The 21,430-nt window shown below is 44.3% G+C and overlaps 1 protein-coding gene across 4 annotated transcripts in view; it reads right to left on the bottom strand.

The window, feature by feature from the left end:
- The window catches only part of LOC135099760 (diuretic hormone receptor-like), a 251,589-nt gene that overhangs the window by 44,720 nt on the left and 185,439 nt on the right, over positions 1-21,430 (bottom strand). For all 4 annotated transcript variants that reach the window (XM_064002269.1, XM_064002268.1, XM_064002267.1 and 1 more), the window contains 2 exons: positions 1,112-1,199; positions 1-73 (listed from right to left, as the gene is read on the bottom strand). The exon at positions 1-73 is cut by the window's left edge and continues 8 nt beyond it. In XM_064002269.1, the coding sequence (XP_063858339.1) occupies positions 1-73; positions 1,112-1,199 (161 nt within the window). The remainder of the gene's footprint in view (positions 74-1,111; positions 1,200-21,430) is intronic.

Raw genomic sequence — 21,430 nt, 5'->3', positions numbered from 1 at the left:
ATTATCGTGTAGACTCGCAGCTTGATATTGTCCACTGAGAATATCTTGACCACCAGCATGTAGAGGTAGAAGCCTGAGAGGAAGATAATTAGAAGAGCTTACATAAACGTTTTCAACAGTTGTAACTATGAGCGAAAATTGTTAGTGTGGCGCCTGCCATGGTGAGACTTACATTCAAAGTGAATAAAGAAAAAGGCATAAAAATACACAAGGAAAAAATAACACCGGAAAAATAGAAAAAAAAAAATCACGAAATAAAGTAGTGCTTAATTAATAATAATAATAATAATAATAATAATAATAATAGTAATAATAATAATAATAATAATAATAATAATAATAATAATAATAATAATAATAAAAATATTATTATTATTATTATTATTATTATTATTATTATTATCATTATTATTATTTACTCAGACGTTTAGGCAAGTTGGAGGGGGAGGTGGGAGGAAAACACAAGTGTATGGAGTTGAGTTTATTCTCGACCGGTTTTGCCTACAGCTTCTTCAGAGGAACTGGTCCACCTCCCTCTCATTATTATTATTATTGTTGTTGTTGTTGTTGTTGTTGTTGTTGTTGTTGTTGTTGTTGCTGCTGTTATATTTTTTGTGATATTTTTCTTCTTCTCATTATTGTTGTTGTTGTTGTTGTTATATTTTCTGTGACATTTTTCTTCTCCTTGTTGTTGTTGTTGTTGTTGTTGTTGTTGTTGTTGTTGTTGTCCAAACTTATTGGCATTTTTTTCTAGTGATTTTTTTTTTTTTTTCCCCATTTATCTTGTGTTATATTTCCTGGCTCCATGATTTCCAAGCCATAACACCTTAAACTCATCATCCGGTAACTAACCAGTGAGCGCAGGACCAAGTTGCACAGCCATAAACTTCCCTTCTCGCTGCTTCACATACCCAGATTTCCTCCTCATGCTCAGCATCATCCTTTATGCCCTCACAAATTAAAGAACTATGCAGGAAACTACATATGAAAATTATCTTCTGAATTATTCAGAAGATAATAAAAACAGACATCAGAACACAATCAAATTAAACACATCCATTTTTTTTCCCTAAAAGATGACAGGCATTCTAGAAGCCTCACGCATACTCACCCTCGACAGACATCCACATGAAGCTGGTAAGATTGAAGTAGGTGATGGGCACTACGAAGGAGCAAACCACATTGACAGGTAGTAGTGTCTGTCAGGAGGAAGATACATTAGTCCAGTGGCAGATCCATTTTCAGGTTGGGCCTAGCACTGATAGATTTTATCTCATTTTTCGATAGAACTTGGTCTCTAAATTAAGTTCTGGGTGGGTGAGATCTTCACACGCGCTAGCTATTTTTAGGAAGTAAGATGACTGCCGAAACTGATCGATATACAAAAACCTTCATTTTTTTTTTTAATATTTTTAGATAAGAAGAGAGAGAGAGGGAGAAGGACAAGGAAAATACGTGGGGGAAATGAGGAGAAATAATGGAAGTAAAAGTTATTAGGGCGACCACCTTGCTGAGTCTTAACTGATTTTTATTATTTTTATTATTTTGATTTATTTTATTTATTATTTATTTATTTGTAGTTTGATAATTATTTAGCTTTGCACATTAGTGAAAGATAGGTTCTGAATCTGGTTCTATGTTTAATTTTCTAATGCTGGTTGGAAAAGCTCTGTTGAAATATCTTGTGCTTTCTAAGTTGTTTTGGTGTTCTAATTTTTCCCATATCTTGATGGCGCGTTTGTGTAGTCTTATGTTTATTGGTTCAGTGTTTGTTTCTTTGTATATTTGTATTGTGTTTAAAGTGTATGGTTATATATGTCCTATAGCAAAACGTACTGTTTTGTTTTGAAGTTTTTGTAGATGGCTTATCTGGGTCATGTTCATGGTGTGCACTGGAATGGGAGGATAGTCTAAAACTGGTAATACTAGTGCTTTTGCTAAATAGGTTTTGAATTTAGTGGGGATTGTTCGGAACCGGAAGAGTTTGATGAGTGCTCTAAATGCTTTATTTCGTTTTTTTTTTTTTTTTTTTTTTTTTTTTTTTTTTTTTTTGTGTGTGTGTGTGTGTGTGTGTGTGTGTGTGTGTGTGTGTGTTCTGTGTATTCCAGTGTAGTTATTTTCAGGCTTAGTAATTTACCAGCGGCTTTTGAGTCCGTGACATCCTCATTCACAATAAGGTTTTCTGAGTCCACAGTGTTTTAAAGTCGAGTGCAAGGAATCTGAGTCTGACATTGTTTTCATGGTTTCGAGTCATCCTAACGAATAATGCAAAAACGGTGGCCAAAATTGCACAAAAATGTTATTTTCTGTATCTAATAACAAAGTCTTGTTGCACACATAGTTAAACCATTTCCGTCTCCTGAGAGACATCAGTCACCGCATAGAGAGATCCAAAGAAGGTAAATACACTACTATCCGCAACAAACTCGTGATGACAGAGGAACACATTGCATCACAGGCAGTGTCACTGGCGAGAACACGCAGTATTGATTTCTCATTCATGAAGGATACGTTCTTGAAGAAGGGTACTCCAGAATACGATAGCTACATCACTCAAATTTGTTTTGAGACGGACATGAGGCCAGCATTAAAGTCAGTCATATCATCTACCACTTCTAAACATGGAGTCCCCACAGATCGAATGACAACCCTCAACTCCGTTACTGGGGGATTGATTAAAAGTGACTTGAGATTCAAATCAAGACATCTTGGTGATAATAGACTCAGCTTTTGCTATTTTATGTATTTCACTAACCTGACCTGCTGGGTAACATGTTCACACTTCTAGAAGGAATGCATTTGTTATGATGGAGTTTGTAGCCTGCATTGGAATGCTGACACAAGGGTGTGACTTAAAAGGCCTAAAAGGAGTTTTAAGTATAATATCTGGCAAATTGTTGCCTGCGAAAAAGCTCCCTCAGAACCTGCGCTTCCTTCGCTTTCTAGATGAAGATATTTTTTGGTCAGTTCCCAAGGGTGGAACCATTACCATCGCGGAAAACTTAGAAAAGATCAAGAAGGACTCCTCACGGTTTCACAACAAAGAAGTCATCCGGGCAGCCCTAGTTATTATACTGTACTATAAAACATTGCATGAAAGTAGTCGACTCCTTCATGTAAATGTCACTGAAATGATGTTGCCATACGTACTATAAGTAGAATTACAAGTGCTATGGATTCACCATGTGTGGTCAATGACAAGGGTTCAGCGAATGACTGAATAAAGTAATGTAATTACCACTTCCATTTCTGGACTTTAAGGTATCTCTCACCAAATCTGTCACAAATAACAGTCATGCATGATCATCAGCTCAGAGTCATTCAGGTCACCAAGAACATCCTCACGGCGTCGATAATTCTTTTGATGTGATAAGCTCGGGCTCTTTGACTACTGCCATTTTCTCTTCTTAAGTATTAAGTATAAACCTAAGCACGCCCTTGACCATACTTAATTTTTTGGTACGCTAACCAGGAGGAGGAGGCAGAAGACACCTGCCGAAACGATAATTACTCCCAGTGAGGTCTAAAGCACTGTTCAGGGGGTGCTCTGAACTTATCATTAAACCCAGCTGTGACCTCACTGAACGTTTCCCTTTGTGTCTCACAACACAAGGGGGCAGTCACAGCCTGCCCTCTAAAGACAACTCTCTTCCGCCACACAAAACTACAAGCACCTAATAACACACACACCCTTCACTCAAAAAATTTTAAAATCATGGCGACTCCTACACCAGCCTCGGAGTCCCCATCTGGGGAGAGGACCATAAATGTCCCCAGGTCGGACTGCCTTTCTGTCGACGACCCTAAGTGTCTTGACACCCCCCTCAACTTTTTCTTCATTAACTTCTGCAACATTCGCGGTCAAAGATCTAATTTTCAATCTGTAGAACACCACCTCTCTTCTTCTAAACCTCATCTTCTTTTCCTCACTGAAACTCAGGTGTCTGAGGCAACTGACAGTAGCCCCTTTTCTGTTCCCTCCTACTTTCTCTATCCTCATTTTCGATCCAAAGCTGGATGCTGCGTTTATGTGCGCAATGACTTAACCTGCTCTCGTGCCCACGCTCTTGAATCTTCTGAGTTTTCCACCATCTGGCTACGACTACAGAGTCATTCTCATACTAAATTTATCTGTGCTGTATACCTCTCTCCTAACTCCTCTGACTATAAGAAATTCTTTGACTACTGAACTTCCAAAGTGGAGCACATTCTGACCCTCTTCCCTTTTGCAGAGATCTCCATTCTTGGAGACTTTAATGTTCACCACCAGCTTTGGCTTTCCTCTCCCTTCACTGACCATCCTGGTGAACTAGCCTACAACTTTGCTATCCTCCATGACCTAAAGCAATTGGTGCAACACCCTACTCGTATTCCTGACCGTCTTGGAGATACACCCAACATTGTTGACCTTTTCCTGACCTCTAATCCTTCTGCTTATGCTGTCACCCTTTCTTCTCCGTTGGGCTCCTCCGATCACAATCTCATATCTTTATCTTGTCCTATCACTCCAATCCCTCCTCAGGATCCCCCTAAACGAAGGTGCCTCTGGCGTTTTGCCTCTGCTAGTTGGGGGGACCTGAGGAGGTATTTTGCTGATTTTCCTTGGAATGACTACTGCTTCCGTGTCAGAGACCCATCTTTGTGTGCTCAGCGCATAACAGGTGATAGTGTCTGGCATGGAGGCGTACATTCCTCACTCTTTTTCTCGTCCTAAACCTTCTAAACCTTGGTTTAACACAGCTTGTTCTCGTGCTATACATGATAGAGAGGTGGCCCACAAAAGGTACTTAAGCCTTCCATCACCAGAATCTCATGCACTTTATATTTCTGCCCGGAACCATGCCAAGTCTGTTCTCCAACTAGCCAAAAACTCAAAACTGTCAAAACCTTTCAAGATCTAACTCCCCTCGTGATTTCTGGCATCTAGCCAAAAATATCTCCAATAACTTTGCTTCTTCTTCTTTCCCTCCTCTATTTTCAACCAGATGGCACCACTGCTATCACATCTATTTCTAAAGCTGAACTCTTTGCTCACCTTGGACGATTCTGGGCTTGTTCCTCCCTCTCCTCCACCCTCTGACTACTTCATGCCACCTATTAAAAATCCTTCGCAATGATGTTTTCCATGCCCTCGCTGGCCTAAACCCTCGGAAGGCTTATGGACCTGATGGGGTCCCTCCTATTGTTCTCCGAAACTGTGCCTCCGTGCTTGCACCTTGCCTAGTCAAACTCTTTTAGCTCTGTCTGTCAACATCTACCTTTCCTTCTTGCTAGAAGTTTGCCTACATTCAACCTGTTCCTAAAAAGGGTGACCGCTCTAATTCCTCAAACTACCGTCCTATTGCTTTAATTTCCTGCTTATCTAAAGTTTTTGAATCTATCCTCAACAGAAAGATTCTTAAACATCTATCACTTCACAACCTTCTATCTGATTGCCAGTATGGGTTCCGTCAAGGCCGCTCTACTGGTGATCTTATGGCTTTCCTTACTGAGTCTTGGTCATCATCTTTTAGAGATTTTGGTGAAACTTTTGCTGTTGCCTTGGACATATCAAAAGCCTTTGATAGAGTCTGGCACAAAGCTTTGATTTCCAAACTACCCTCTTATGGTTTCTATCCTTCTCTCTGTAACTTCATCTCAAGTTTCCTTTCTGACCGTTCTATTGCTGCTGTGGTAGACGGTCACTGTTCTTCTCCTAAATCTATTAACAGTGGTGTTCCTCAAGGTTCTGTCCTGTCACCCACTTTCTTCTTATTATTCATTAATGATCTTCTAAACCAAACTTCTTGTCCTATCCACTCCTACGCTGATGATACCACCCTGCACTTTTCCACGTCTTTTCATAGACGTCCAACCCTTCAGGAGGTAAACATATCACGCAGGGAAGCCACAGAACGCCTGACTTCTGATCTTTCTAAAATTTCTGATTGGGGCAGAGCAAACTTGGTATTGTTCAATGCCTCAAAAACTCAATTCCTCCATCTATCAACTCGACACAACCTTCCAGACAACTATCCCCTCTTCTTCAATGACACTCAACTGTCCCCCTCTTCTACACTGAACATCCTCGGTCTGTCCTTTACTTATAATCTGAGCTGGAAACTTCACATCTCATCTCTAGCTAAAACAGCTTCTATGAAGTTAAATGTTCTGAGACGTCTCCGCCAGTTTTTCTCACCCCCCCAGCTGCTAACTCTGTACAAGGGCCTTATCCGTCCATGTATGGAGTATGCTTCACATGTCTGGGGGGGGGTTCCACTCATACTGCTCTTCTAATCAGGGTGGAATCAAAAGCTTTTCGTCTCATCAACTCCTCTCCTCTAACTGACTGTCTTCAGCCTCTCTCTCACCGCCGCAATGTTGCATATCTAGCTGTCTTCTACCGCTGTTTTCATGCTAACTGCTCTTTTGATCTTGCTAACTGCATGCCTCCCCTCCTTCCGCGGCCTCGCTGCACAAGACTTTCTTCTTTCTCTCACCCCTATTCTGTCCACCTCACTAACGCAAGAGTTAACCAGTATTCTCAATCATTCATCCCTTTCTCTGGTAAACTCTGGAACTCCCTGCCTGCTTCTGCATTTCCACCTTCCTATGACTTGAATTCCTTCAAGAGGGAGGTTTCAAGACACTTATCCATCAATTTTTGACCACTGCTTTGACCCTTTTATGGGATTGGCATTTCAGTGGGCATTTTTTTTATTAGATTTTTGTTGCCCTTGGCCAGTGCCCTTTCTACAAAAAAAAAAAAAAAAAAACACAATACTAAGCACGATTTTGAAACTTAAGGCAAGAAATTAAATATAACTTTTGTGCTAAGGCTTCGCTCATGAATTTTTGTGCTTATGGACCTTGAGGCCCGTCCTGATACCACTACTGCTTTACGAGACGTACAATTATTTTTGCGTGAAACAAAATAAAAAAGAAAGATGGAATATCGGACAAACTGCTACATAATGAAATGTATAGAAACACCAAGAAGTAGATGTTTTTGCAAGAGAACAGTCTCAAAATTGATAGTGTAAATAAATTTCTTTGAAAGATAAAAAAAAAAAAAGAAAAAAAAATTTCGTACAGCTGCCAAACATTCACAGAAACTATGATGGATTAAGCCATTTTTGGGGGCAACTTTTTGGAAAGTACTGTGGGTAGTAATATTTGGTCACTTTTGGGTGGTGCCTTTCCTGAGGTTTGCAAGCCGACAGCTGGCATACACCAGCTTCAGCGCTTATGACACTGCGAATGAAGGGTGCCATAGCCCATTCAATTAGAGAGATGTTGAAGAAAACAACACAGAATAAGATTATAGGGATAATAACTGTGTGTTGTGTTTCAAATTTCAAATGTTTTTGGTTTGGTAGGCGAGATGAGATAATAAACAAAGATTCTTCAGAAGACTGGGACGCGTTTTTGCCAAGAGCGCTCTTGGCTTTGAAGCGCGGTCTTGGCAACTTCTTGGTATCGACGGCAAAAATATAGTCACTTGAAAAAAGCTGAAATGAGAATAAAAAATAATATATATATACTTTTATAAAGGCTACAAAACGTAGTGCATTGGCACTATATTGAACGTTAAATAATGAATTAGCTACGAGTAAAAGCTAAGCGATAAACGCCGAAAGTATTTCTTTGCAGAAAATAGCAAAACCCGGCGGTAAACAAAGAAGTATCCAGTAGCTGACTTCTCTCTTTTTTTCCACCTGCACCGTGTTAGCCCCTCCTGGATCACCTTAAGGACATTGATCTAACCATGCATTAGCTAACTTAACATTATGTAGCCTAACTAACCAGGGAAGCCTCGCCCCCGTGGATCCCTTTTCCCGAATAGGCCGGTAAAGAAGTAGAAAATTACCTGTTAAAGCTGTTAACAAATTATTGTGTCTGCTTGTAGGGTTAGGTCAGACAGACTATACTAGGGAATACCTTCATATCATTATATTACAAAAATTTGCTCTGGAAATGTTTCATATTCATAACATAATTCATCTTTAACTTCTTACCTACTCTGCCTTATCTGCTCTGCTGACTTAACTTCTGTATATTCTCTCATTTACTTTTTGCTAAACTATCTAACGTTATCTTTCTTTTCTCGAGATCATATATTATCTATTTTAAGAAACTTTATTTTGCTTAGGAAATACTTCATATTTATAACATAACTCATGTTAAACTCGTTATCTGCCCTTATCTTGCCATGAATATAACGTTATCTTTCTCTTCTCGACATCATATATCATCTATTGTCTTTATGAAACTATAAATTAGACTTATTTTCATCTTTGGCGGCCGCCATATTGCTTCAATTTACGCGTCAAGATCGCCCCAAGACACCTATAGATTTGTCGAAGATTAGTCTTGGATTCTACCCGGCGTCTTCAAAGCTTTGTGCAAGACTCTATCAAAAGCTTTTGATATGTCTAAGGCAACAGCAAAAGTTTCACCAAAATTTCTAAAAGATGACCAAGACTTAGTACGGAAAGCCAGAAGATCACTCACCGTCTTCATTCACTCAACAACACCTCTCACCCACCGCCTTAAATGACACCCTTGGGTCAGTGTGTCTTCGTGTTGGGGTTTCACACACCCTAGCTAACCTTACATAACACACTGACCATGACAGGGCACCCAATACACAAGGAGGGGACGAGTCTGCTCCGTCCTGGTTCCCTCTTATATGAGGGGTTGGTAGACGCCCCAGACAGCGGAAAATTTGTAGACTGACTCACGTCTGGTGGTAAAATGGCCGACTTCCGCATTGGTATCCCTCCCTTTTCGCTGTCTGTGACCGACCTGTCCTCTGTCCTCTACCTCTCAACTAATCCGCTTTCAGTTTAAATACGTATTTTGGATGTGATAAAACGGCTTATTAACCGATATACTAGCTCCTGCCGTTACATAGCTACCCTCCCCGGGGAAAGCGTTTTACTACATCGTAAATAACACACATCTTCATTTCCTCAACATGAGATTTTGAACTCAATCTAAAATCTTATTTATCCGTGCTCTGGACATAGGTAACCCTAGCCCACCAACCATTTTATTGGAAACCTGATAATGCCTACCTAACTTAAGTTGACATCACTCTCTTCAGGGGATTTTACAGCATAGTGTACATCTGCGACCTTACATTCCTACATTCTCACCAAAACAAATTAAAATAAGGAATATCACATTCCTTTAGCAAGTGACCTCAGGTAGTACATCTTAATAGTCGATTTCACCCTAGAGACTTGAAGTGACTTCTTGAAGCGTCGTCTTACATCCAGGACACATTTTTTTTTTTTTATGTAGGAAGGGCACTGTCCAAGGGCAACAAAAACCTAATAAAAAAATGCCCACTGAAATGCCAGTCCCATAAAAGGGTCAAAGCAGTGGTCAAAAATTGATGGATAAGTGTCTTGAAACCTCCCTCTTGAAGGAATTCAAGTCATAGGAAGGTGGAAATACAGAAGCAGGCAGGGAGTTCCAGAGTTTACCAGAGAAAGGGATGAATGATTGAGAATACTGGTTAACTCTTGCGTTAGAGAGGTAGACAGAATAGGGGTGAGAGAAAGAAGAAAGTCTTGTGCAGCGAGGCCGCGGAAGGAGGGGAGGCATGCAGTTAGCAAGATCAGAAGAGCAGTTAGCATGAAAATAGCGGTAGAAGACAGCTAGATATGCAACATTGCGGCGGTGGGAGAGAGGCTGAAGACAGTCAGTTAGAGGAGAGGAGTTGATGAGACGAAAAGCTTTTCATTCCACCCTGTCTAGAAGAGCAGTATGAGTGGAACCCCCCCAGACATGTGAAGCATACTCCATACATGGACGGATAAGGCCCTTGTACAGAGTTAGCAGCTGGCGGGGTGAGAAAAACTGGCGGAGACGTCTCAGAACACCTAACTTCATAGAAGCTGTTTTAGCTAGAGATGAGATGTGAAGTTTCCAGTTCAGATTATAAGTAAAGGACAGACCGAGGATGTTCAGTGTAGAAGAGAGGGACAGTTGAGTGTCATTGAAGAAGAGGGGATAGTTGTCTGGAAGGTTGTGTCGAGTTGATAGATGGAGGAACTGAGTTTTTGAGGCATTGAACAATACCAAGTTTGCTCTGCCCCAATCAGAAATTTTAGAAAGATCAGAAGTCAGGCGTTCTGTGGCTTCCCTGCGTGATATGTTTACCTCCTGAAGGGTTGGACGTCTATGAAAAGATGTGGAAAAGTGCAGGGTGGTATCATCAGCGTAGGAGTGGATAGGACAAGAAGTTTGGTTTAGAAGATCATTAATGAATAATAAGAAGAGAGTGGGTGACAGGACAGAACCCTGAGGAACACCACTGTTAATAGATTTAGGAGAAGAACAGTGACCGTCTACCACAGCAGCAATAGAACGGTCAGAAAGGAAACTTGAGATGAAGTTACAGAGAGAAGGATAGAAACCGTAGGAGGGTAGTTTGGAAATCAAAGCTTTGTGCCAGACTCTATCAAAAGCTTTTGATATGTCCAAGGCAACAGCAAAAGTTTCACCAAAATCTCTAAAAGAGGATGACCAAGACTCAGTAAGGAAAACCAGAAGATCACCAGTAGAGCGGTCTTGACGGAACCCATACTGGCAATCAGATAGAAGGTTGTGAAGTGATAGATGTTTAAGAATCTTCCTGTTGAGGATAGATTCAAAAACTTTAGATAGGCAGGAAATTAAAGCAATAGGACGGTAGTTTGAGGGATTAGAACGGTCACCCTTTTTAGGAACAGGTTGAATGTAGGCAAACTTCCAGCAAGAAGGAAAGGTAGATGTTGACAGATAGAGCTGAAAGAGTTTGACTAGGCAAGGTGCAAGCACGGAGGCACAGTTTCGGAGAACAATAGGAGGGACCCCATCAGGTCCATAAGCCTTCCGAGGGTTTAGGCCAGCGAGGGCATGGAAAACATCATTGTGAAGAATTTTAATAGGTGGCATGAAGTAGTCAGAGGGTGGAGGAAGCCCAGAATCGTCCAAGGTAGTGTTTTTAGCAAAGGTTTGAGCAAAGACTTCAGCTTTAGAAATAGATGTGATAGCAGTGGTGCCATCTGGTTGAAATAGAGGAGGGAAAGAAGAAGAAGCAAAGTTATTGGAGATATTTTTGGCTAGATGCCAGAAATCACGAGGGGAGTTAGATCTTGAAAGGTTTTGACATTTTCTGTTAATGAAGGAGTTTTTGGCTAGTTGGAGAACAGACTTTGCATGGTTCCGGGCAGAAATATAAAGTGCATGAGATTCTGGTGATGGAAGGCTTAAGTACCTTTTGTGGGCCACCTCTCTATCATGTATAGCACAAAAACAAGCTGTGTTAAACCAAGGTTTAGAAGGTTTAGGACGAGAAAAAGAGTGAGGAATGTATGCCTCCATGCCAGACACTATCACCTCTGTTATGCGCTCAGCACACAAAGACGGGTCTCTGACACGGAAGCAGTAGTCATTCCAAGGAAAATCAGCAAAATACCTCCTCAGGTCCCCCCAACTAGCAGAGGCAAAACGCCAGAGGCACCTTCGCTTAGGGGGATCCTGAGGAGGGATTGGAGTGATAGGACAAGATAAAGATATGAGATTGTGATCGGAGGAGCCCAACGGAGAAGAAAGGGTGACAGCATAAGCAGAAGGATTAGAGGTCAGGAAAAGGTCAAGAATGTTGGGCGTATCTCCAAGACGGTCAGGAATACGAGTAGGGTGTTGCACCAATTGCTCTAGGTCATGGAGGATAGCAAAGTTAAAGGCTAGTTCACCAGGATGGTCAGTGAAGGGAGAGGAAAGCCAAATCTGGTGGTGAACATTGAAGTCTCCAAAGAATGGAGATCTCTGCAAAAGGGAAGAGGGTCTGAATGTGCTCCACTTTGGAAGTTAAGTAGTCAAAGAATTTCTTATAGTCAGAGGAGTTAGGTTCACTGTTCAGGGGGTGCTGTGAACTTATCATTAAACCCAGCTGTGACCTCACCGAACGTTTCCCTTTGTGTCTCACAACACAAGGGGGCAGTCACAGCCTGCCCTCTAAAGACACCTCTCTTCCTCCACACAAAACTACAAGCACCTAATAACACACACACACCCTTCACTCAAAAATTTTAAAATCATCATGGCGACTCCTACACCAGCCTCGGAGTCCCCATCTGGGGAGGGGACCATAAATGTCCCCAGGTCGGACTGCCTTTCTGTCGACGACCCTATATGTCTTGACACCCCCCTCAACTTTTTCTTCATTAACTTCTGCAACATTCGCGGTCTATGATCTTATTTTCAGTCTGTAGAACACCACCTCTCCTTTTCTAAACTTCATCTTCTTTTCCTCACTGAAACTCAGGTGTCTGAGGCAACTGACAGTAGCCCCTTTTCTGTTCCCTCCTAATTTCTCTATCCTCATTTTCGATCCAAAGCTGGACGTTGCGTTTATGTGCGCAACAACTTAACCTGCTCTCGTGCCCATGCTCTTGAATCTTCTGAGTTTTCCACCAACTGGCTACGACTACAGAGTCACTCTCAAACTAAATTTATCTGTGCTGTATACCTCTCATCTAACTCCTCTGACTATAAGAAATTCTTTGACTACTTAACTTCCAAAGTGGAGCACATTCTCTCTTCCCTTTTGCACAGATCTACATTCTTGGAGACTTCAGTGTTCGCAACCAGCTTTGGCTTTCCTCTCCCTTCACTGACCATCCTGGTGAACTAGCCTTCAACTTTGCTATCCTCCACGACCTAGAGAAACTGGTGCAACACCCTACTCGTATTCCTGACCGTCTTGGAGATACGCCCAACATTCTTGATCTTTTCCTGACTTCTAATTCTTCTGCTTATGCTGTAACCCTCTCTTCTCTGTTGGACTCATCTGACCACAATCTCATATCTGTATCCTGTCCTATCGCTCCAATCCCTCCTCAGGATCCCCCTAAGCGAAGGTGCCTCTGGCGTTTTGCCTCTGCTAGTTGGTGGAACCTGAGGAGGTATTTTGCTGATTTTCTTTGGAATGACTACTGCTTCCGTGTCAGAGAACTGTCTTTGTGTGCTGAGCGCATAACAGAGGTGGTAGTGTTTGGCATGCAGGCGTACATTCCTCAATCTTTTTCTTGACCTAAACCTTCCAAATCTTTCATAGACATCCAACCCTTCATGAAGTAAACATTTCATGCAGGGAAGCCACAGAACGCCTGACTTCTGATCTCTGTAAAATTTCTGATTGGGGCAAAGCAAACTTGGTATTGTTCATAGCCTCAAAAACTGAATTCCTTCATCTATCAGCTCGACACAACCTTCCAGACAACTATCCCCTCTTCTTCAGTGACACTCAACTGTCCCCCTCTTCTACACTGAACATCCTTGGTCTGTTCTTTACTTATAATCTGAACTGGAAACTTTACATCTCATCTCTAGCTAAAATAGCTTTTATAAAGTTAGGCGTTCTGAGACGTCTCCGCCAGTTTTTCTCACCCCCCAGGCTGCTAACTCTGTAGAAGTGCCTTATCCGTCCATGTATGGAGTATGCTTCACATGTCTGAGGGGGTTCCACTCATACCGCTCTTCTAGACAGGGTAGAATCAAAAGCTTTCCGTAAGTGCCTTATCCGTCCATGTATGGAGTATGCTTCACATGTCTGAGGGGGTTCCACTCATACCGCTCTTCTAGACAGGGTAGAATCAAAAGCTTTCCGTCTCATCAACTCTCCTCTAACTGACTGTCGCCGCAATGTTGCATCTCTAGCTGTCTTCTACCGCTATTTTCATGCTAACTGCTCTTCTGATCTTGCTAACCCTCCCCTCTTCCCGCAGCCTCGCTGCACAAGACTTTCTTCTTCCTCTCTCCCCTATTCTGTCCACCTCTCTAATGCAAGAGTTAACCAGTATTCTCAATCATTCATTCCTTTTTCTGGTAAACTCTGGAACTCCCTGGCTGCTTTTGTATTTTCACCTTCCTATGACTTGAATTCCTTTAAAAGGAAGGTTTCAAGACACTTATCCTTCAACTTTTGACTACCACTTTGGACCCTTTTCTGGGACTGGCATCTCAGTGGGCTTTTTTTTTTTTTTTAATTGGATTTTTGTTGCCTTTGGCCAGTGTCTCTCTTAAATAAAAAAAAAAGTTGGAATACCTATTTTGTATGTGATAACACGGCTTACTAACCGATATACTATCTCCGGCCATTGCATTACATCCTGCCAATCCTACGTAAACAAGGACATTTCCTCGGCATTACATTACTGATTTATGTTCTCCGTAGAAGTTGAAATTCTCCAATTGTTTCTCAATAATTTTCATAAATTACCTTTATATTGCCGATGTAAGTGTGTCGTCTTTATTGTGTGAAAAATTGACATTAGTTTTGTAATCTAAAGTTTCACATCTAGAAATTGTGATCAAGTGATTGTGTATCAAAATTTTATAATAATATAATGTCGATTTTTTTTTTTTTTAGTGTAATTCTGGATATCTTTACTTGTCACTAGTGCAAGCGTCAGATCATTGCCAGAATCGGATTTTTGCACCGAAAACATACCTATAGATTATATAGATATTGTATTTGTGAACCCGGAACATAAATTATGAAATGTTTTCTATATTGACCAATTTCAGCGACCATCTTGTTTTCTGAAAAAGACAAGGAAATGTGTTCATACCCGTACAGATATTTAAATTCTATCGAAAAAAATACGATAATGATTCCATTGCCCTGCCACCAAACAACTGTTAAAAATGATGGTAGTGATGGTGGTGTGTAGCATGGTATTGTCTCCTTGAGACAAGGAGAAGAAGGGGTGATGCAAATATCTTGTCCTCAGGTAGAGTGCTTGTGGTTGGTGATGGCCATATTAGGTACTTAGATGGTGCGTTTCATGCCAGAAAGTGGCATGAAACGCACCATCTAAGTATAGGTGGGAAGATGTAGGGAAGATATAGGTGGAAGATGTGCTTGCTAGTCAGGTATAGGCAAGGTTGCAGATAGGCTAGACACATGCTTGAACATAGTGAGATCAATCATACTGTTTTTCCAAGCTCGGACGGGAATGACCCTGGAAAAGTCAGGAATGAGGAGTTATTTGTTATGTGGGATAGTTGTCGGGACAGGACAGCCAAGAAGTTGTAGGTTCTTTATAGAAACACATACAGATTGTGGTTTCTATATTAAGGCAAGGAACAAACGAATAATGCCGTGGCTGAGTGCGTGGCTACCTCAGAAACATCCAACAGACTGAGGATGACAAGCGTACAGTAAATGGAGGTACAATATGAAACATAGTGCAGTACATTACATATCCACACCTCCCTCCCCCCTCACGCTCGTAGCACTGTCTCGAGCGGAACTCTTTTCTTTGAGCTGCCGGGAACGATGTGGGGTAACTCAGGGAGTAACTAAAAAGGACATATTTTTCTCGTCCGAGCAAGGGACCACAGGGATATGGAGAAGGGGGTCATCACTGCAGGAACCGGCGGTTGTGTTGCCAGACACTTCCGCTAAGGAGACGTACCTTGTAGTCCCTGTTCCTGCTGCGGCCCATGACCATGCCAACCTTGTCCCAGCGGAGAGACGTCGGGTCCTGGATACAGACTGTGACCCTGATGCTCAGCTTAGGGAGGGGTCGGACATGCTGGTCATAGCAAGCCTGCGCGACTGGCAGTGTGACGGTCGCAGTTCTCCGTCTTGGTTTGCCAGTCCACAGAGAAGGATTCTGCGTGGGCAGGGGCGCAGGAGCTAAGAAGGCGGCCACACAGGTGTTGCGCAGGGGATCGTCCTGTGAAGTTGGCAGCGTTGCAGGAGACCTCTGGCGAACTTTTCAGTGTCAATGTTGCCGTAGGGGGCTGTCTTCAGGATGAGGTGCTTCACTGACTCGACAGCCGCCTCAGCGTGGCCATAATACTGGGGGTAGTGCGGCGAGATCACTACATGGTGGACATCCCAGCGCTCCATGAAGTTCTGGAAGTTGGCGCTGGCGAACTGGGGACCGCCATCGGTACGTAGGCAGAGGGGAACATCCACTTCCTGGAAGTAGAGGCAAAACATCTGTATGGTGCGCGGGGTGGTGGTATCCGTACCACAAGGGACAACTACACCACCCCGAGACTCCGTCCACAATGACAAGGAAGGACTTCCTAGCGAGTGTGAAGAACTCTGCAGAGACGGAGTCAAAGGGCCTGGAGGGGTTGTCATCACATATCAAGGGTTCCTGTTATTGGCTTGGCAGTAGCACTTGACATGGCTTGGAGGCACGAACACGGTGTACGACGGGTCCGTGCTTGCTGCGGCTCGGAATTCATGTAGAGTTCTATCGGTGTCGTGATGTGGTGCGTCTCGGTCAGAGCGTTCGGCGTTGGCAACTATGACGCGTCGTAGGTGTGCGGTGGCGTCGGTGGACGCAATCTCGTCCTTGGGTGAGGGGTGGCTGACTGGGGCTCTTGACAGAGCGTCTGGGATGCATAATAAGCTTCCCGGCTTGCCACATGGCTGTAAAGAAGTAGGGCGAGATTTTCTCTTTGAGATGTTGGAGGCGGGGATTCTCGACCGCATCCAAAGCGTATGCGTTCAGAATTGGGACCAGTGGCCAGTGGTCCGTCATCAGCATGAAGTGTTGTAGGCCAATTAGGTGAAGCCTACTCTTAGACATGGCCCAGACGATGGCGAGTTGCTCTAGTTCAATGGCAGCGTAGCACGTCTCAGCGTCAATGAGGAAGTGTGAGCCACACTGAACTAGGCGTGTCTGTCCCTGGCTGTGGTGTTGGAGGAAAGCGTACCCGATCCTGTGAAGGCTGGAGGCATCCATCTGGAGGATGACCGGTAGCACAGGGTCGAAGTGGGCCAAGACAGGCAGCTGGAGAAGCGCTGTCTTGACGCAGTTGAAGACTTCATCATGGTTCGCTGTCTAAGTAAACATCCGTTTCGAGCTCATAAAGGAACGAAGAGGCTGGGCTGTGGCTGCTATGTCCGGGGTGAACTCTGACAGCTGGTTCACCAGGCCCATGAAAGAACAGAGGTCAGTCAGGTTCGTGAGTGTCGGGAGGTCCCGGATGGCATTGACTCGGTCTTCGCCTGCAGAGATACCCATAACGGAAAGGTTGTAGCTACAGAATCGGACCCTAGGCTCGGCGACTGCAAACTTGTCATTGTTGAGGGTGATTCCGTGCTTGCGGCATCTAATTAGGATCTGACGAATCCTTTCCAAGTGTCTTGTGAGATCATCATTGAAGAGAAGGATGTCGTCGACCACCTTGACACAATTCTCCATTCCCTGGAGTGCCATGTCACAGCGGTGTCAGTAGGCGTCACCGGTAGCCGCGAAGCCCATGGGTCCTCTGCAGTGCATAAATCGGCCGACTGGGGTAATGAATGTCTCGTCAAGCTCCAACTGCCAGTACCCGCATAGAGCATCCGCTGTTGTGAAGTAATGAGGTGACGGGTTAACCCTGTGGACGGCAGCGAAAGGTGTTGGTGCTGGGTGAGCCAGGCAGAAACCTGATTGTTGAGCTTTGTGAGGTCCACCATGATGCGAATTCCCTTGTCCTTGGCAACGACAACTAATGGGTGGCACCAGGCAGACAGCTCATCGCCGGCAGGCTCAATTATCCCCTGACGCAACATGGATACCAGCTCATCCTTAACTTGCTGCTGGAATGCGAAAGGGATCTGTCGTGGTGTGTGAATGGCGAACGGTAAAGCGTCCTCCTTCAGGTGGATCTTCATGGGCTAGGTGACCATGGGCTTCAGAGGAGCCTTCTTCAGATTCTCCTTGGAGAGCAGCATGTCCTAGAACTCACGAAGAAAGTACTCCTTCGCAGCAGATGGGGACGTGATAGCAGGGAGGGGCAGTTCGATACATCGATTAACATACTTGACCTTGAAAATTGGCTTCGGGGAATTCCAGTTAGATTATGGCCAGTTCCTTGCAGTGGCCATTGGAGAGGAGTGGGGTCTGGATGCCTTCGTGTACTTGAATCTGGGCGACACCAGACCTCTGTCTGAGCCGTAAAGTAGCTTGGAAGCATCCCAGGGCAGGTGCCATCTCTGAATCGTCCGCTGTTAACGTGTACATGGAAAGTAGAAGTTGTAGGTTGCTCCTGGGGATCTGTAGCATGCCGAGGTGTCGCTGGCCGATAACGGTGACGTCCGCGCCGGTGTCTGGCAGCATTTGGAGGTGTGAAGTGGATCCTCCATGTGTCAGGTAAATGCACATGGGCTTGGGAGTCATGGCGTTAGAACCTGGACCGTGAGTCACACGGCAGCAGGAACTCGTCTTATGTGCAGGAGAGTGTAAGCTGTCCTGGCCGTCTTCTTTGCTCAGCAGCACCTGTCTTTTTGCAGGAGCGACACTGGACTTCCTTGGCAAGGCACCTGGCAGTCCTTCCCCCAATGGTCCTTGCATCTGTAGTTGTTGCAGATGCCGTCGGCGGCAATGCACTGACAGGGCACGTGCCAGCGGGAGTAACACTGGCAGGGTTGAGTCGCCTCAATGGCTGTCCCGAAGGCGCCTGCTGAAGTGAGGAGGTGGCCTTGTCGCGTCATTTCCCCTGCTTGTAAGCAGAGGAAATGACGCGGAGATGGAGCACAGCTGACCTGGCGACGACTGGATGGCGAATGCTGTATTCCGTCAGCTTCATATGAACGGCAGCAGGTAACCACGTTCTGAAGAGGTGCTCCTGTTTCAAGAGAGTTGAGGCGTTGAACTAGCTCCTCTCTGATGCCCATGAGCAACACCATCTTGAGTTGGGTCTCAGCACAAGTCAATGGATCGCCTGAGCAAAGGTCGACCTCTTCAGCTTGGTTCTTCAGGCGGACGTAGAAGTCAGAAAAAGACTCGCCGGCCGTCTGCTTGTTACACAAGAGTTCACGGCGGTGTAGAGCCTCGTTTCGTTGACTCTTGAAGTGGGACTGCAACACGCCGAGGACTTCTTCCACTGCTAAGTGAGTGTTAGGTGCGATCCCGAGAGTGTGTTCTAGAGTCCTTCGGACCTCCAGGGATATGGACATCCGTAGCTGGATCAGTTGCTTTTCCCTGGGGAGTCGCTGCAGATCGATCATGGCTAAGAAATCATGCTACTGGCGGCGCCATTGCCTGAACGTCTGGTAGGTGGCGTCAGCTTGCAGGATGCGTGGACTCTGAGCCACAGGTTTGCCCAATAGGAAGCCCAACTGTGGGCGCAGTTGTCGTGATGACAGGTGGTGTAGCGGGTATAGTGGCAACCGTTGCGGCAGCATGAGTAAAGACTGTTGTAACAGCTGTGGCAGTAGGTAGAGTTGCGACTGTAGTGGCCTCTGTAACGGCAGCTGCGGTGACAGGTGTCGTAGCGACTGCAGCAACAGCTGTCACGGCGGGCAGAGTCGCGTCGAGACCGGTGACTGCAGGGTGATAGGCTGGGGTGAGAGGGCTGAGTGTTGACAAAGGGTCAGGTGAGTAAGCTGAAGACGGCAGGTGTTGAGCGGGCATTGCCTGAGTCGACATAATGTGTAGCAATGCCATGAAACGCTCGTTGTCTTCCCTGCGTCTCGCTTCCTCTGCTTCCTTTCTTGACTCCACTCCTCGCCTTTCCTCTTCTTCCTGCCGTTGACGCAAGTCCTCCTCTCAACGTGTCTTCGTCCTCTTGCCTTCTAGGCAAATCAGCTGACAGACAAGACCCCTCCAAGTACTTAATGAAATGTAGAACACTGTCATCCCATGTGAGGAGGCGGGTGGGAGAGAGGCAGAAAGGAGTGAGGCAGGTGGGAGAGGTGAGAAGCGGTGGTTCCACGGGCGAGCCGCCCCGCGTCTCCCGGGGACTGCCGTGGTCGTCTGATGACTCAATGCCTCCATGCTTTGGTTCAGTCTCCGCACTCGGACGAAGGACGCAGATCCGACATGGGTCTATGAGTATCTGTGAACAGGCAGAAAGTGTCCTTACAAACAAAAGAAAAACCCATGAGAAGCTGGGTCTTATAGAAAGTGACGGTGTGTGTGTGTGTGTGTGTGTGTGTGTGTGTGGCAGTATCTGGCAACTCATTTTTCGGCAGCGCTGCCAGTGCCAGTAAACAGCAGTTACCCCCTTCGCGCTGAACGAGGAAAATGTAACATGCTGAACTCTTGTCCCCCGCCAAGGGTGAAACGTCCCCTGATAGAGACACGAGTACGCAAAACACTGCACACACAACACTATGCACTACACTCAGTGTCACAAAAGTCATTGGGGCATTGTATGTCCTGGAGAAGGGCGTGAAGAGGCAGTGGAGTCCTACTGGCTGTGGTTGGGTGGCGTTGGTGTCGGCGTCGGTAGAAGTTCCTTGGCTCATAATATTCACTGCGCCATGTTATGTGGGTTAGCTGTCGGGACAGGACAGCCAGGAAGTTGTAGGTTCTTTTTAGAAACACGTACAGACTGTGGTTTCTATATTAAAGCAAGAAACAAACAAATAATATCGGCAGACCCTGAGCGCGTGGCTGTCTCGGAAATACCCGTCTGACTGAGGATTACAGGGTTGCCAAGCGTCCAATAAATGGAGGTACAACATGAACATCGTGCAGTACACTACATATCCACATTGTTTTGAAGGTTTAGACCGGCGTTAGATAAGGTAATTCTGGATAAGGGAGGGATCCCTATGGTATGTGGTATAATGCCGAGTCTTGTTGCTGAACGGCTCTCCAGGGTATTTCAGTGAATTGCAAGCTTGTGAATCATTCTAAGATGTACCTTCATGGACAACTGGGAGTGGAATTATCACTGCCATGGTATTTGGGCTTTGGTCGGAACTTTCGAACGGGAGGTAGCTGGATGTCAATTATTTTTTTTTTCGTTAGTAAGGACTAAGAAGGGCAACATGAGGATGAAAAACAAAAATAAATAAATAAATAAGTAAATAAATAAAGAAAAAAAATATGTGGAATCTAGAAAAGATTCCACATATTTTTGGAAAAGATTACACAGCGAAGGCAAGGAATAACTTCAGTATTTACTACATAATCTGTAGGAGTATTCTGAATAAAGTAGTTACTAAGAGGAATGGCATGTGTAGAAAACTTCAATAATGTTGCATTAACAGAAACGTTGTTAGATACTTTACCTTTATATTGCCAATGCAAGTGTTGTCTTTGTTGTGTGAAGAATTAACATTTGTTTTAGTAATCTAAAGTTTCACATCAACAAATTGTGATCAAGTGCATCAAAATTTTATAATGTAATGCCGAAACTAACATTTTTTTTTGTGTAATTCTGGATATCTTTACTCATCATTAGTGAAAACGTCAAATCAATGCCAGAATCGGATTTTTGCACCGAAAACTTACCTGTAGATTATAAATATTGTGAGCCCGGAACAGAAAATATGAAGCTCTGATAGTTCTGCAATTCGGTATGTTAGCGCAACCAGTCGTGTCCTGTTGTGTCTGGTTAGGACAGGTTCTGACATGTTTATAAACAGTGCCACTCCGCTCTCTCGCTTCCTCCTCAATCTTAAGGGGGCGACCAGTGGATGCGG

Source organism: Scylla paramamosain, chromosome 4 (genome assembly GCF_035594125.1).
Source record: "Scylla paramamosain isolate STU-SP2022 chromosome 4, ASM3559412v1, whole genome shotgun sequence".
NCBI classification, from domain to species: Eukaryota; Metazoa; Arthropoda; class Malacostraca; order Decapoda; family Portunidae; genus Scylla; species Scylla paramamosain.
Note: the sequence above shows the minus strand (reverse complement) of the source record. Positions and strands in the feature narration are given on the sequence as shown.